Source organism: Triturus cristatus, chromosome 9 (genome assembly GCF_964204655.1).
Source record: "Triturus cristatus chromosome 9, aTriCri1.1, whole genome shotgun sequence".
NCBI classification, from domain to species: Eukaryota; Metazoa; Chordata; class Amphibia; order Caudata; family Salamandridae; genus Triturus; species Triturus cristatus.
In genome coordinates this window covers 212,994,803-213,013,194 of record NC_140592.1, presented here as the reverse complement: position 1 = coordinate 213,013,194, position 18,392 = coordinate 212,994,803, and the positions used below count along the sequence as shown (strand labels likewise).

Genomic DNA, 18,392 nt, shown 5'->3' with positions numbered 1-18,392 from the left:
AAAAAAAAATTAAATGCTAATTTCTAACTATAACATGCCTGAAACCTATGGTTTTTTCAGTGAATTTCTAAGGTTTTTAAAATGCTAGTTTCTAACTATGCCTAGAGAGGTAGGACATGTGAATGAAGAAGAAAAAACGCACAGAAAGAAGCAAAGGAAATTCAGAAAGAAGCAACAGAAGTCCTCAAAGACGCAGGAAAAAGCAAGACATGTGCAGAAAGAACCAAAAGAGGAGCAGAAAGAGTCCTTGTTACAAAATCATCCTGTGCCCACAACTTTTTCAGACGGGTACTGGTGTTAACTGACTCTGACTAACCAGGCCTAGAGCCAGTGGTATGCTAAAAGACACTAAGAATACAGTGAAAACACCTGCATACACTAGGGAACACTATGAGTTGGGGTACCCCTGTGATTAGCATGCCCTCCTCTGTAAGCCCCTATTAATAATAGGGCAGGGGGATTTAAACTACCCCTTAAAATGCGCCGCGGGGTGTGTTTGCACACTGGTGGAGGAGGGGGGGAGCCTGAGGTGACATGTGTGCAAACACGCCCTGTGGGCGTTTTAAGTTGGGGGATAAAGTCCCCTTGAATCCTGAGGGTCCCTGGGGTCCAACTAGCCCACTAGGTACCTCCAGTAAGCGCCACAGAGCTGCGTTGCAGAGAGGGTTAAAAGGGGCACAGCCTAGACCACCTCTCTGCAACACAGCGCAGTGGCACTTACTGGAAGCACCTGGTGGGCTAGTTGGGCCCCAGGAGCCCTCAGGATTGAAGGGGAATTATTTCCCCAACTTAAAACGCGCCACAGGGCGTGTTTGCACACGTCACCTCAGGCCCGGTCCCCTCACTTCACCACCGTGTAAACACTCCCTGTGGCTGTTTTAAGTTGGGAGGTTAAGTCCCCTTGAATCCTGAGCGCAATGCAGGTCTTTTATTTTATTTTATTTTTTTAAGAAAGGGAGCTGTGTGGCCCCCCTTCTTTTCCTGTTGTACTGGCCCTGGGGACTCCATCCACCAGGGCTTGACCCCAATTTTATTTATTTTTTTTAAAGAAATTGGAAGGGGGCTGTGGCCCCCCTCCTGAGGCCATAATTGGCCCCGGGGACCCCATCCCCGGGGCATGGCCATTTTCTTTTCTTTATGTATTTGGAGGGGGCCGTGTGGCCCCCCTCCCGGGCCATTAATAGCCGCGGGGACCCGATTCCCCGGGGCTGGCCCTCTCCGTTGTGGACCGTGGGGGGGTCCCCAATCCCCCCATGGTCCCGCCGGTTCCCCGCCTCCTGCGGGAGCCGGCATTGCTTTTCCACATGGGGAGCTGCTAAGATGCAGCTCCCCGTGTGGAAAACCAATCGTCTTTGGTCTTTGGAAGAGATAGCAGGTTCCCTGCTCTCTCTTCCAAAAACCAAAGCAGTTTGCTATGGCAGGGCGGGAGCTGCGAGGCTCCCACCCTGCCATAGCAAACAGCAATGTCCCGGGGGTGGGCACCCCGGGACACTGCAGGAGCCGGCCCTTGGGGGTGGCGGTCCCCAGGGCAATCACAGGCTCCAGGAGGGGGGCCGCACGACCCCCCTCCCAACATTTGCAAAGCCCCAGGGGGTGGTGATCCCTGGGGCTTGGGGGTCCGTCACGGACCCCCCAATTTAAATAATTAGAGCCCCGGGGAGGTGGCGGTCCCTGGGGCATGTGGGGGGGTTCTAGCCCCCACACACAGGTAGTTATTTTTTTTTAAACAAGCCCCAGGGGGAGGCGGTCCCTGGGGCTGTGGAGGGGCCATGTGCCACTCCGCCAATATTTTATAAAAGCCCCAGGGGGTGGCAGTTCACGGGGCTTGGGGGGCCTTTGAGCCCCCCACCCATTTACTAAAAAAGCCCCAGGGGGTGGCGGTCCCCAGGGCTGCGGGGGGGCCATGAGCCCCCCGCACATACTTTTGAAAAACCCCAAGGGGTGGCGGTCCCCGGGGGCTTCCCATTACAATCTTCACATTGCCCCAGGACTTGGCCCACCCGGGGGCTAATTAATAACGAAGCGCGGGAGTCCGCACTTCGTTTTTTAAAAAATTTTGGCCGGATCCTCCGCGGATTTTGCCGATTTTTAAAAAAATAATAATCTTTTTTGGGCCCTGGAGGTCCTTGTTGGACCCCCTAAGCAGGCCTAGGGGGTCAGGGTGTTTCTACCCTGCCCCCTTTTCTCTTTTTTCACATTTGTTTTTCTGTTTTCTTGTGCCTCGGTTAGCTGCCAACACTTCCTGGTTTGGAGTGTTGACAGCCAATTAGAATAAAGCTTGTGATCGGGAGAGTGCGTGGATCCCTCCGGTGTGGTATATATTTTTTTTTTTATTTATAGAGCCAGAAGAGTGTGAAGCACAGAAAAAGAGTATGTGAAGGCAGAATTGGAAGTGTCTCAATTTAGGCAAAGAGGTTTCACCAATGATACTTTGAAAGGAGCTTCAGGAAGGACAAGGAAGTATAGACAAGAAGAAGCACTGTTCAGTAAAGAAAAAGTGGGAGGACAGGGAGAGATAGAACACAGGCTCATCTCAACCTACAATAGGCAGCATCTCCAGGTCAGAGCTACTCTCAACCGACATTGGCATTTGGTACAGAGTTACCCGATAATCAGCCATAAGGTAATGAGAAGCCCAATGGTAAGCTATAGACAAGCAAGGTCAAAGCATGGCCATCGTGTTAAAAGCAATATAAAAAGTACTAAAAGGCAAGATATGTGGGTGAAACCCAAAGATGGATTTGTAGTGTAGAAGTTGCAAAGCATGCAGAAAATGAGAGATTTTAACTGAATATAGCGCCCACTGCAGACAAAATGTAGCAATCAAACAGGATTACATGTAAGACGAGTTATGTGGTCTACACGTTGACATATCTCTGTTCAAAAAAGTATATAGAGAGCACAACTCTTCCACTACACAAAAGAATATTACAGCACCTGAGGGCTATAAGGAATCTGTATGTTACATACTCTGTGGTCAAGCATTTTGAAAAGGAACATGTGAGAGACGAGACTAAATTGGGGTATAGTGATCTCATTTGTGTACCAAAACATCCGAGGGAGGCAATAGAGAATAGAGACTCAAAAGTCTTGAGGCCAGGTTAATCTAATGGTTAGTATTGAACCCAATGGGTTAAACATCCAGAAAGAATTATATATTTTTGTAAAGTCAACCACTATGTGAAATCTGCCAGTCACATGATCCTTTTGAAGAAATCAATAGGTATAATTGTTTAACATAGTAATTTGTTTTTATATTTGATTTTGTTTTAGATTATGTATAAAGAAGGACTGGACGTAATTGACCGTTCATATGAATATGCGAGAGGATCGAGATCTTAGAAGAAGATCAACTCTATAGCACAAAATGGAGGTTAGCAACCACAATTGATAAGTTTAGTTTGTTTTTAGGTGCTAATATTATATAATTTTTTTGGATGGGTCGTGCATAACATGGATTAATGTTGAGTGTTGCCAAGAAAGTCAGAGTATATTAGAAATGCCCACTTGGGGTTCGATAATGAAGTATGAGTATGCGGAAGGGTTTATAAATAATATGGCATTTACGTACAGTAATTTTGTTATACCCGGAAAACTGCTAGTATTAAGTATTTTCCAGTAGGAGGGTGCGAACATGTTCAATGACAGATGTAATTATTTGATGATTGACCCTTGGAATTATCCATGTGCATAAATGAATAGGGCTGAAATAGAATGGTGCACTCGAATCATGTAAGTTTGACATATCTATGAACAGATGACGCAATTTATTGTGATATTTAACAAATACGATATGTGTGTGATTAACATATGTGGAGAATTATGTTATTTCCATGCTCTTCACAACTGATAAAAATCCTTGATTCATGGTTAGCACATATGCTTTATTTGCATGTGGTTAATTACAATAAAATGGACTACACATATCATTTTACATTGACAGCGGAGGGCGTAATAAATCAATGTAGGCAATGTTTGCAATAGGGCATTATTAGGTTTCTGCACTCAGTGATGGTCCTCAGGGTGTATCCAGGATCTGACCCTCCCACAGGCGGTCTGGGGTGTGACTACAGCTCCATGAGAGGGCGTTCAGACCCTCTGAACTATCAATAAAGCAATTCCTCAGCCTCATGTTTACATGACAGCTGGAGTAGGGTCCAGTGGGGTAGTGAGAGTGCAGTGCGCCTTAATGTAAGCGAAGAAATGGACAGTCTACACCCCTGACACTCACATTTGAAATCCAATGGGCCCTCATAGGCCCGGATTTCGGCACCACTGCACCGACCGCACCAATGATAGTTACTCCCCTGGAGGACCTGGACTGATTTGGAGCAGGTCACCTGTGCTCCAGAAAGATAAAAAAAACTTTAATGCAAGCATTTACCAATTTGACATTCAAAGTTTGAAATGCTGTCAAAGAGTCCCATTGAATCTTCCAGCTCCTATTCATGCTCAGCATCTCTCCTAACACATTTATTCTAAATCCATGATTGGCTAAAGAAAGCCAGTATCCCTTTCTGATACTATTGATTCTTTTGTTTCCACACCTTTCCTATTGCTCCCTTGTTATATGTGATGCCATTGCAGTTACTTGAACAGCCCTCAATTACTTCTCTGATAGGTTAAAGCGTATTCTGCTCAGCCCCCTTTAATAAATAAAGTAATTTCCCATAATTTCATATTCAAAGCAGCACTGAACTCGTGTCTCATTTCTTGATAAAAGAGAAGCAGTCAAGATGCTTTTTTGGACCACGTGGTTAGACCCACATTCTGATATTATACTATGAAGGTGCTCACATATTTTCATCATGTCAGAAGAATGCCCTCTTTGGTGCAGTAATATCGCTTACGCAGGTCAGTGTTAGCCTTATCTGAAAATGTAAAACACACCCCGTGGGCAACATTACACGTAGGGCACACTGTCCCAGTCTGCGCAGAGGCACACCTTCAACTGGTTGCACCGGGTTCAATCCGGGACAGTGTGCCCTATTACAGTAAATGTGTTGTTCACAGTGCAGGCACAAACTCTTTCCTGCACTGTGAAGAGCACCTAAGAGAAAGGTGGCACACCTTTCACTTTTGTGAAATGTGTTGTTCACAGTGCAGGCGCAAACTCTTTTCTGCACTGTGAACATCACCTAAGTGAAGGGTGGTCCACCTTTCACTTTTGTGAACTGTGTTGTTCACAGTGTAGGCGCACACTCGTTCTTGCACTGTGAAGAGCACCTAAGTGAGAGGTGGCACACCTTTCACTTTTGTGAAATGTATTCTTCACAGTGCAGGCGCAGACTCTTTCCTGCACTGTGAAGAGCACCTAAGTGAAGGGTGGTCCACCTTTCACTTTTGTGAACTGTGTTGTTCACAGTGCAGGCGCAAATTCTTTCCTGCACTGTGAAGAGCACCTAAGAGAAAGGTCGCACACCTTTCACTTTTGTGAACTGTGTTGTTCACAGTGCAGGCGCAGACTCTTTCCTGCACTGTGAAGAGCACCTAAGAGAAGGGTGGTCCACCTTTCACTTTTGTGAAATGTGTTGTTCACAGTGCAGGCGCAAATTCTTTCCTGCACTGTGAAGAGCACCTAAGAGAAAGGTCGCACACCTTTCACTTTTGTGAACTGTGTTGTTCACAGTGCAGGCGCAAACTCTTTCCTGCACTGTGAAAAGCACCTAAGTGAGAGGTGGCACACCTTCTTCACTGATTTGATGCTCTTTGAAGCCACTAGTTTACCTTCCACTGTAAGCAGAGACATGGCCTCAGTTTCAAAGGGAGGCAGGTTCCCCACGCAGGAGGGGGCAGCAAGTGACTGTACTCATCAGCATGGGAAGCCTGCGGGCCCCTGTGGCCACATGCCCCTCTTTCAAGAAGCCTCCTGGGAGGCGAATGACTGTGGGCCTTCCTATATGTGACACACAATCATTGTGCATTCCAATACTGGCTGTCTCTGCCATTGGGCCCACATCTGCAATAAGGCGCAGTTGTAATGTTGAAGGTTCCCTCATTTACATGCGGCCACGCCCCGCCATATTTCGTGCCGGCATAATACATTTACAGAAGGGGCTGCACAAGTATCCAGAGCCCCTTCTGTAATAGCAAAGCACCTCAGGATGGAAAAAGCAGATGCCAACGCCCGTTGTATCCCTATAAATAATGCAGCCTCTTTATTCACGGTCTTAAATCGAAATTCCCCAAAGGAAGCAAGAATACTTTTCACTAGTAGCGCTATTAGAGGTTGTGTGACATATTTATCCTTGCCCTTATATTTAAATAGAAACAAACAACTAAACACTCAAACACTATTGACAATAACTCATTATCAACGTCGATAGTACGATCAAAATTAGAACCAGGTCGTATAGAAAACGAAGTATTGCAGAACATGTGCACATCTGTAGACAAAGTATACATTACAGCAAATAACCACATAACTGTTCAGCATAAACGTCCACTGTTCATTGCTGTTTACCTCATCCAGCGGAGGAGATGGCCTTATGCAAATATGATGCCCAGCCCAGTTCGAATATTGCATGGATGAGTAGAACATGATTAAATATAGATCACACCTTCAGTGTTGTCTATCCGTGTCGTCGAAAGTGACGTTGTGAACAGTGCAGGTCACATCATATAAACGGGCTTGTTGAGCGGAATTTGATTTGATAGGACCTGTGAGCGCTGTTTACATTTTTTGTTCACAATGTGTTTTTTAATCAAAATACAATTTACAAGCTTTAAGAATGCTTTGCATGGTAGGATATATGGCGCTTACATGAAGCACTGTGCAATTTACAACTGGTAACTGAAAGTAGTTTTTGTCCCTGGCAAACTTCAGCTCGGTCGACAGAAAACAATGTATGTGGGGTGCCCCCTGTTACAAGTTTTATGTTTTTAACGGTAAAGTATGTTTCAACGCCTCAGTTGCTGCTGGACCAATGATGATAAAGGCGATACTTTGAAAATTCAGGGTTTCCACTTCTTGGCCTATTGCCCCATTCAGAACAATTACCCATTTCAGGAATTCCTCTTATCTCAGCACACCGAGGGAGCGACCTCAAACAGCTCAAATGAACACACATTGTTCCCATCAGATTTGCTACAAGAGGAGAGAACGCACCACAAAAGTCACAAAAGCACCGATTCAACCCCAGTGTTTCTGAACACAGGTATCGTGGACTAACTTACTGCTTAACTGCTGTCTAATACAGCTAGATGTAATTAGGTTTGACACCAAATTAAACAAGCACTTTCAAAACCAATAGGTTTCTACTCTAACAGGCTGTTACTGGATTTGCCAATGCTTTTAAAAATAAAATCTATGTGTTATGGCACTTGTACACGTATGTCTTACAATCTTGTAATGGCTTTTCCAGAAAACCCATTACAAGATGACCGCCTATGATTTTGCATGTGTCACTATGCTCACGTGTTAGAATGATGGATTAAAAGTTGAAAAAGGTGAAAAACCATTGTGCGGAAATGCAAAAAAGGGTAAGGTGCCAAGAAGCACTTTGCAACGGTCACGCTGGTGAAACATAAATATGTAAATAGATAAATACATAACTATGCATTTGAAAATTGGAGAGATACTGGGACCACAAATGGGAACATGGGGAAGAGGACAATGATAGGCAGAGAGAGCGCATAGAAAAGAGAATCGGTGGGGTAGATAGCAAGGAAATACATGCCCCGGCTGTATGACAGAGGCACGCATGGCTGAACCACGCGTGCCCCTACTATGCAGCCCAAACCACAAATGTGTCTTAACCATGCATTCCTCTGCCACACATGCCTTTACCACGCAATTTGGTTGTAATGGCATGATTGGTAGAAGGGGTTGCGTGATTAAGACCACCACTACCCTGACCCACCCCCCCCTCCCTAAGCCCTAAAATTCTATCCCCCTACCTCGCCCCCCTAACCTGAGGACTAAAACCTGCCCTTAAAACTACCCTTACCCCTCCCCTGCCCTGAGGCCTAAAACCCTGCTCTTACCATAAACTAACCCAACCCCAGCCCTGAGCCCTAAAACGTTCCCTCTGCTCTCCGCAAAATGACCCCAACCCCTTCCACTGCCCTGAGGCCTAAAATGCTGCCGCTAATTAAAAGTAACTCGAACCCCAGGCCTGAGCCCTAAAATTTCCCCACTCCTGAAAACTCCCCCCAAACCCAGCCCTTCAAACTACCCTGAACCCCCGCCCTGAGTCCTAAAACCCTGCCCCCTTCCCAAAAGTACCCTGACCCCCTCCTGCCCTGAGCCCTAAAAGCGACCCCACCCCTAAAAACTACCCCCGCCCCAAACCTGGCCCCAGCCCCACTTACCTGTCTGCATTGGATCATCCTGTTTTGACGCTTCCTTGTCTTCTCCCCGCCCATCCTGAACACTAGACCGTTATCTGCTAAGGCAGATGCGCGGTTCAGGCAAGTGTGGTTGTGCGTGCATTGGAACGGCATGCATGACTCTGCCCACGTTGTTCCGGCCATTTCCCACATGCAGCTGTATGACAAAAACATGCATGGCTAAACCAGACGTGACTCTACTACACATCCCGAACCACGAATGTTTAACCACGCATTCCTTTGCCACACATGCCTTTACCACGCAATTTTGTTGTCATGGCATGACTGGTAAGGGGCTTTGAGTGATTAAGACCGCCGCTACCTTGACCTCACTTTTTCCAAACAGAACACTGGGAGGCTGAAACAGACGCATGAGATAACAATCAACAAAGCCTGACCCAAATAGCACGCTAAGTACATGTTACATGTGAAACAATAGTTCTGCTTCGAAACACCAAAAGCTGCCTGTAATCCAAATTTTAAATAAATATTGGGCTATTTTCTCAGCTAGCATTTCGATAGGAGAGTGCATTCACCATGGTTACAGGAGGTGTGAATTCTGGAACACTTCCAAATGCGATGGTGCTAAAAGTGTTATGCCTGAACAGATAATAACCCGGAGTGGTGTCTCCAAAATTAATTCTCATTTTCCTTACATGTGTTTACCTCTAAAACACAGTCAGCGCTAGACCAGTACACACCAATGCCATAACCAGGAAATACGTCTAGCGACGTCTAGTTAGCAGTGCCAAGAGCGAGTGTAGTGTCAATGTGTAAGAAACCCTAAAATAAGGATTTCCCAAGGCGCAAAGGCGGCTGACTCTGATGAGGGGGGAGGGCCGGATACAAATGCAGCAGAACTTCTGAAGGGAAAGCCAGGAGACCATTTTTTCCATTTACAACAAGGGGATAAATTAGACGTTTTTATTTTGGGCACGAGGAGTCCTTGAATGTCAACGATGTAACGAGCCACTCGCAGGGACTTGTGCACCTGCGCTACTGATTCCAAAAGGCATTCGGTCTCAAAGGATGTTTGAAATATAGCTGTATGGAATGGATCAACCATCGAAAAGCGCCAGCGTACGCAGGGAAAAGAAGGCACCAGCAGCACGCCCTCCCCAGAGAAAGCGGCGCAGGCGACTCGAAGCACTCTGCGGGAGCCGAAGATGAATGCAGGTCTCTGGCTGTCTCGGAGCCGCCCAGGTGAGATATGCCTGTGTCCACTGAAAAGCACGGACACTTTGTCACACAGCCGCCCTCTCCAATAAAATACAACAGCTTTGCTGATATTGAGATAACATAAGTATTTGTAAAGCGCATGTTCACCCGGAGGCATCTTGGCGCTGAATAATAGATAATTATTCTTATTCAACTGTACTCATTTTACCGACCTTAGGGGCATATTTACAAGCACGGCGTTAAAATTATCGTCGCTTTAGCGGTAGTAAACTGCCGCTAAATCGGCGATAATGGGCTTGGTAATATGCCGCACAGAATTCCAATAGAAGCCCATGTTGACACCAGAACATGGGCTTCTATGGGAATTCTCTGCGGCATATTATCAAGCCCATTATCGTCGCTTTAGTGGCAGTTTTCTGCCGCTAAAGCGGCGATAATTTGAACGCCGTTTCTTGATAATATGCCCCTTAGATTGATGAAAGGCTGAGTGGACCCACGGGGATTTGAACCTGCGAGGTCGAACACTGGGCCCTGCGTTAGGCCTCTGAGCGCTAGGTCTATCCCGCTATCTCCAGTGGCTCACAACAAGTGATCGATAAACCATCAATGTATATGAATGAGTGAACATTTGAGGTTCATTAAACTATTTAGTTTCCATATCTATGCACTGAAATAATTTCCTATACATGTCCCACTGTCTATGCAACAAGTATCATTCCACCTCCAGGTAATGACAGCGACACTGCCTCCTATCCAACGCGTGTGCATTAAATGTTAAATGTTGCAATACCTTTTTTCCATGAGCAGCTCCCATGTCATGGGTAGTTCACTAAGCAGCAGTGTCCCCACAGAACCTTCCACCGACGCCCCTGCTATGGCAGGCACTCCTGACTTATTTGGGAGTCGGCATTTCGACAACGGTATTGTTCCTCAGAGCTCTCCGAGCAGGCGGTGGGGCAACTCGCTTTGCATCCGGCACCGGGGAATATGCAAACACGCGGCTCCTGGCGCCCTGACAGCTCCAGTCTATTCCACCCAGCGAGCAGCTTCAATTAGCAGCATCAGAAGGAAGACGATCAAAAGCGGCCTCTCCTCTTTCCTCAAATCGCGGAGAAAACTCATTTTAACACACCTAATGAACAGCATCTCCGCGCAGTCCGCACGGTCCTTGCACACAATGGCTGCATTCATGGAGAGCCTGCCTGTGGGCTGGGCTCCTTCCAGAGCAAGGCTGTGGAAGATTAGAGTAACTGCACTTGATAGAACAAGATGTCACAGGCCAAGCATTTCATCTGTCAGGGAAGTAAATGTCCCTCTGACCTTCTGTCGCTGGCCCCCACCAGAAGATGCTCTGCTCTGTTGACACAGCCCTACCCTGGCCTGTTGCTCCCCAGTGTCTCTCTCTCGGTGGCTGTGCGGACAGTCACTGCGTTAGGGAGTTGTAGTCATATTTTTGGAGAAACAATGCAGTGTTATTAGCAGCTGTGAGGCTGGGACCAAAGCTGCAGCTTGTGACTTCAGGGAGAAGCAGTTCTTGAACTTTACGAGTTTAAGCCTCTCTCCTTCCCACAAACAAGCCTCTCAGACAAAGTTTCTTTATACTCAAGCTGCGCTGGGCGCTGGAGCAAGTATGTATTGTACAGTGTACACAGACCTCTTATACTACTCAAAGCAGAAGAACCCTTGTTGATTCTGGATTTATTGTAGTATCACAAGCTGGGAACAATATTTAATTAACAACAATATAGTTAGTCTGGGAGCCCTTCACATGCAAAAACACACCTTCGCTAATTAACCAGCGTTAGGGCTGTAGCAAAAAGAATTCAACAAAGGAAAACAAAACGAAGTGAGAATGCCTTACTTTTACCTGATTTACTAATCGTGTTTGTTATTCACTGTTAACTTTTGTTCCATCTGTTCCCTTTTTTTTAAGGAAAAAAATAACAGGATTAAAAACATTTAGGGGCAGATTTACAAGCCCCTTGCGTCACTTTTGCGCTGTTGTTGCGTTACTTTTGTGACGCATCGGCAGCGTAAAAGTTGCGGCTCATTTACAACGTGACGCATCTAGGGAGATGCATCACGTTGTAAAGCCCTGCATGACATACCTGCGTCAGGTATAATGTATGCAGGGTAGGCGTTCCCATGCAGGAAAGCCTCGTAAAAGTGAAATCTACAAGATTTCACTGCGTGACATTTAGGACGCCACTGCGTCAAAACTTATGCCTGCTTGAAGTAGGCGTAAGGAGTGACGCAGTGTATTGGTAATAGGCCGCAACACGCATTGCTGGAGTTGCGCCGTGCTTGCGACACAACTCCAGCAATGCGTGACTTTTCCATCAACAGATGCATCAGAATTTCTGATGCATCTGTCAATCCTTGCGTCATGGTGCGCCGTACTGTAAATACGGCGCATCCATGATGACGCAAGGGTTTTGCATGGCGGTGCAGGGAAAGTGACGCATCTCTACAGATGCGTCACTTTCTTGTAAATCTGCCCCTTGGTCTTCTACCTACCTCTTGTGAAAGCATTAATAAAAATAGTATTGTCCGGTGTTCAGCATATTAAATATACATTTAATATAGGGGATTCTGAACTCCCTTTATAAATGCACATCTCAAATGTCTTTGTTATGTATGTCTCTCATAGAGGGCCTCTATCGTTTATTTCAGTTTCTGAAAGTCTTAACATCTTGCTATGACATCACAACCGGTGCTATCAAAACTGGTTATCAACTGGTTGATGTCATGAAGGCCTTCCAGGCCAGGTGCCGGGGCTCTCTGAGAGCCTGAGCCCAGCTTTTCTTGTCTCCTTTGACTGAAAGCAAAAAGCATAGCTGGAGGAGGGGAAAGGAAGGCAAGAAAGGTAGTGGGTTTTGTTTAAGGATAGCAGATAAGATATTTATTTTTCCCATTTGCGTAAGGTAGGAGAGGACATGTTATGTATAGCTCTCCCAGTGGCCTCTGCCCCTGCACAATAGTGGAAGGCAGGGGCAGATGATTTTGAGGAGCCATACAGAACATAAATTAGAGATGGGTAAAAAGTGAATTACAGAGATATTTTTAACCTCAGGGTTCTGAGTGACATCATAGAAAACTCAAGCTTCTCTCTCATTTTCTATTTAACGTCACTCAGAACCCCTCAGTGAAGAACAACCCAGTAAGTCCCTGTAACCCATCTATAATTCTTTATATATTAGGCGACTTGGGATGCACCCAATCGCAGATTACAAAGAAAAGACGTCACAACTCGACTATTATAAGTTATTACAGACGAGTTCTGACATCACATTACCTGCTGCCAGAGCCAGCTGCTGAGGTGAAAGGCAGGTCAGATCACAGATGTTAGAAATTGGGTTTCTGGTTGGAACCACTATTCTAGTCAGGGAAAGTCAGGTAAACATCCTCAATTAACCTGTGCTCACCCTCTGGTATCTTGGCACAGAGCAGTCAGGCTTAAGTTAAAAAGCAATGTGTAAAGTATTTGTGCAACACTTAATAAAGTAAAACACTGACAACACCACAAAAATATACCACACTTGGTTAGAAAAGTAGTATTTAATTTATTGAACAAACAGACCAAAAATGACAAAAATCCATGTAGAACCGGGGTTATGAATTTTTAAAGAATATCTTGAAATGTAATGCTTAAAAGGATAAAGCGCCAACCAGGGCCATCTGGTTGCTCTTGACCGGGTCAAATCTGAAAGTTTAGGCTGACAGCAATTAAGAGCAGATCGAATGCCAAGTTGGTCCTGCTGAAAAGTACCTTGGTTGCGCCATCGATGGAGACAAGATACATGGAGCAAGAGGCAATGCATCGGCGCCGAAGTGCAGGATTTGCAGGTCATGTTCATCATTCAGCCACTGAAATTGGGGATGTGTCATCATCGAGCCGCAGACTTTAGGTGATGCATCGAGTGCTGGAGGTGAAGAGCTGCACAGACGCCATTGTGATGTCCTCAGTCCTCGTGGTAGGGGTGATGCGTTGGAGTAGGGGTAGACACATCGGTTCCAATTGACGCAATGTCATTGCTGCATGCATGTTTCCTAGCTTTAGCACTTTATACTCACTTCCATGGGGTTGAGGAATGGATTGGCACCACTTGGCAGGGTAACATTCTGAGATGGCAGAGTCCAGGTGCTGTTTGTGAGTAGAGTAAAGTCTTTGATGTCCATGAGACTTCCAACAGGAGGCAAGCAGACAAGCCCATGGAGCAACTCTGGAGTCATGTGGGATAGATCCAGTCTTCCCACCCAGGCAAGTGGGGCAGCAGGCAGCAGGAAGGTCAGCGCAGCAGAAAACAGTCCTTCCAGAGCAGCAGTCCAGCAGAGTGGCTGCCCTTCAACAGCACAGCAGTCCTTCTTCCTGGTAGAGTATCCACAGGTCCAAAAGTGTACTGAGTTGGTATGGTCAGAAGTCCAGTTTTTATACCCAGTGGTGCTATTGACATGGGGGAGACTTCAAAGAGGGAATTTGAAGTGCACAGAGATCCTCCCTTCCTGCCCTGGCTCCAGACTCAGTACAGGGGGTTGAGCAGTCCTGTGTGTGGTGACAGAACACAGCCCATTCAGTTGTTAGTGTGAGGTTGTGCCCAGCTCCTCCCTCCCATTTTGCCCTGGATGTCCCAGAAGTCACACTTAAGGTCTCCTTTCTGTGTGGCTGTCTAGAGGGAGTGCACAAGTCCCAGTTGTCAACTACCCCAGATGTCCATTAGAGATAGCCAACAGGCACACAGGGTTTAAGAGCAGAAAAAAGGCTAACTTTCTAAAAGTGGCATTTTTAAAGTTGTAATCATAAATCCATCTTTGCCATTAAAAGGTGTTAGAATTGGGGTCTCTAGTTGGCAGTGGTGTACACACGTTCCAAGTAAGGACCCTTCCTCCCAGTCAGGATGAGTAAAGTACACACTTAAGATTTCCTGTGCTCACCCTCTGGTAGCTTGGCAAAGAGCAGCTTGGCTAAATTACAGAGGCAATGTGTAAAGCATTTGTGCACACATACAGTAACACAGTGAAAACACCACAAAAAGACTCCACACCAATTGGAAAAATAGCAAATATTTATCTAATCAGAAAAAGACCTAAATGACAAAAATCCAACATAAATACATCAAAATATCATTTTTAGCAAGGTTGTTGCAAAAATACAGTTCCCAGAAAGCAACAGCTCCAACTAGGGCTATCTCGACAAAGTGACATGTACAAATTGAAAGTACAGCACAAAATTCGAGGCGTGGGGGCTGGCCACAGAGTCACACGGACCTCAAGACAAACAGTAACTTTTGTGATGATACAAACAACGATGTTGCACAGCGCCATGGAGATAATGCGGTGCCTGTGCCGAGTGACATCGGTTCCTTACTGCCACAGGGGAGGAGAGGCGGCGGTTCCTTACAACCACAGAGGAGGTGAGGCATTAGCTCCTTATTGAGCAGGGGAGATTATGCTGCATTGGTGGCGATACATCAGTTTCTTATTATGGTGTGGCATCGGGCAGTCATCCAGGTCGGTTCTTGACTCCATGATGGTGCGAGGGAGGAGCTGACATCGGTCGATGACGGGGTGGTGCTTCGTGCACTCCACTAGCGGTGCCTTCAGCCTAGGTACAGGCAACGGCCTCTGTGATGAAGTCAGAGTTAATACGGGGCCGGCTTCGGCAGGTGTCCGGGCTGCATTGTATTCGAGGTCGGTGCTGCGCTCACCCAGGGAACGATGGCCACGGTGTCGGTGCAGGTAGCGGCATTGGTGATGGGGTTGGCAACCCTTTCTTTGCAGTTACAGTTGAGCAAACACCTCCAGTGGCCCAGAACTGGCATAGGCACCACTTTCAGGTTCAGGACTCCCAGAAAGGGAGTCCAGGTAGTGTAGGTGAAGTCTTTGTGTTCCTGACAAATCTTAAAAGGAGGCAAGCTCTACTTCAAGGCCTTGGAGAATCTTTTTCAGCAGAATACAGCAAAGTAAACTGCCCATAGACTGAAGCAACAACTATAGGCCAACCCAGCAAAGCAACACACCGAAAAGGGGCAGTACTCCTCCAAGCAGCACTTCCGCTCTTCTTCTTGGCAGGGTCCTCTTAGTCTAGAAATATTATAAAGTTCTGGGGTCAGAGTCCCACTACTTACGCTACTCTCAGCCTTTGAAGTGGGCTGGTTTCAAAGAAAGTCTATCTTGCTTACTAGAACCAGTTCTGTCCTCCCTGGTCCAGCCACACTACATGGGGTGGAGACAGCACTGTGAAAGGCAGAAAGAGCCCTATACAGGTGTCATGGACAACTCCTTTCCACCACTCTAGCTCAGGAAGGCCTATCAGGATATGTATGGCATGCCTCAGCTCCCTTTGTGTGAGTGTCTGGGGTGAATACACAAACAGCCCCTGTCAGTCTAAAGCAGATGTTAATTCCACAAGCAGGCAGAGACAAACAGAATGACAAAGCAAGAAAATGCTCACTTTCTAAAAGTGGCATTTTCATACACACAATTAAAAAGCGTCTTCACTAAAATATCTGTGTTTTTAAATCCTGGGCTCAGGGAGCCCAAACTTCAAATCTCTAGCTGTTCCCAATTAAAAGTTACGCTTGTAATTTGTTACAAGGCAGCTCCAATGATAACCTATGGGAGAGCTAGTCCTTGCAATAGTGAAAAACGAAATTGGCAGTATTTCACTATCAGGACATGTAAAACATACCAGCACATGTACTACCTTTCACATACACGCCTGCCCATGGCGCTACCATGGGCCTACCTTAGGGGTGTCTTACCTGTAATAAAAGAAAAGGTTAGAACCTGGCAAGTGGGTGCACTTGCCAGGTCGACATAGTAGTTTAAAACTGCATGCGCAAGCACTGCAGTGGTAGGTCTGAGAAACACTGGGAAGGCTACTTGTGTGCTTGGCACGATCAGTGCTACAGGTCCACTAGTAGCATTTGATTTACCAGTCCTGGGCACACATAGTCGACTATACTAGGGACCTACCAGTATATGCAATATGCCAATAATGGATAACAAATCAGAATGACAATTTATACAGAGAGCATATGTACTTTAGCACTGATTAGCAGTGGTAAAGTGCCCAGAGTCCGAAAGTCAACAAAAACAGGGTCAGAAAAATAGGATGCACAATGAAGAAAGTTTGGGGATAAACCTGCAAAAAGGGCCAAGTCCAACCAAAGGGATTTATGATTACAAGCCATAGGTACCAAACATGACAGATCTACTCTCTCTCAATCAGGAATTCTAATGTATTAGGTGTAATAAGAAATTCCCAATATTAACCTAATAGAGGGGTAGGCCTCACAGCAGTGAAAAGCGAATTTGTGAGTTTTTCACTACCAGGGCATGTACAATTTAAAAGTGCATCTTACCTTTTAGTTACATAGCACCCTGCCCTATGGGTTCCCTAGGCCTACCTTAGGGGTGACTTATATGTAATAAAAGGGCAGTTTAAGGCTTGGCAAGGGATTTTAAATGTTAAGTCGACATGCCAGTAAACCTACACACACAAGCTTTACAGTGACAGGCCCAAGACATGTTTAGAGGGCTACTTAAGTGGGTGGTATAATCAGTGCTGCAGGCTCACTAGTAGCATGTAGTTTACAGGCCCTGAGCACCTATAGTGCACTTTACTAGAGACTTATATGCAAATTAAATATGCCCGTTGTGGATAAGCCAATGCCACCATGTTTAGGGAAGTGAACCCATGTACTTTAGTACTTGTTAGGAGTAGTAAATTGCCCAGAGTCCTAGAACCAAGAAAAACAATTCAGCAAAAAGTGAGGTGATAGAGATCAGGGTGTGTACAAAATTCCCACTACCACGGATAGAGTAATCTCACAGTTACACGCACATGTATACATCATACGCTAGGGCCCATTTCACTAACATACGCTCAAATACTCTACCAGCAATAAACCTGTGGGAGGGAAACACTCCTAAACACCCTGCATCTATATCGAGGTCGATAAGACCTGGTTTTTGTGACTGTCCCTAAGCATAATCTATACAAAATATACAACAATAATCAATAATGCAAACCCAATAATTGACAAGAAAGAATATCCAACACCATGTTTAAAATTATATTGCTTTATCTAAAATTAGTCAAGGGAAATCAATCAGAGTAAATCATTTCTCATAGTTACCTATTCTAGCTAAATGTCAGAACGGGTCAGGACAAGTCTCTCGGTAAATGTCTCTCAAGACGAAGTCCCTTCAGCATCAATCCTCAGCAACGCAGATTCGATACGCAGCAAAGGCAAATTGGCAAGTGGCAAGTGACCCTCTCTAGACTAACATCTTATAGCCTCTAAACAATAGAAAGATACATTGGGAACATAGAAAAAAAACCATAATGTCCGCCGGACTTGCTGAGCAGAGCGAGAAGGAAAGGATGTAACATTGCTACATTTGAGAATCTCCGCTCAGGAAAAATACACATAGCGAAAACTACGGAACAGGAACCAAGAAAATAAAACATGTATCACAATTATCCTGCTTCTCCTCGGCCATCGAGCCACAGTTCAGAGCTTCTTTCTAAGGCTCCTTTGTTTCCCAAGGCTGCCAAGGACACTTTCACTTCTCTTGGAGATCTCCCAAAAACTGCTGCCGTCCTCATGGAAAGTTTTCGACAAGGACCATGGTCAGTTAGCTTCAGAACCATTTCCAGCAGGGGTCTCCCTCGTCTCAGTTTTCAAATTATAATCACAGCCAGGCTCACTATTCAGCCATCTTTCTCAGCCAACATAGGCCTTAATAGACCATCTTAATTAAAAGAGACAAAAACAACGTTACTACAGCATAGTGATTAAACAGTGTTAACCCCACTAATACCCTTATGTGTATGCATTTATCTAGCACTTGCAACATGGAAAAGCATTAATTCA

General features: G+C 45.7%; 1 protein-coding gene across 1 annotated transcript in view; it reads right to left on the bottom strand.

The window, feature by feature from the left end:
- Window positions 1-10,619, bottom strand: part of FAM107A (family with sequence similarity 107 member A) — a 775,781-nt gene extending 765,162 nt beyond the window's left edge. Inside the window, exon 1 of the mRNA XM_085624739.1 lies at window positions 10,301-10,619. Within this exon, the coding sequence (XP_085480865.1) occupies window positions 10,301-10,324 (24 nt within the window). The 5' untranslated portion in view covers window positions 10,325-10,619. The remainder of the gene's footprint in view (window positions 1-10,300) is intronic.
- Between the last annotated feature and the right edge of the window lie 7,773 nt (window positions 10,620-18,392).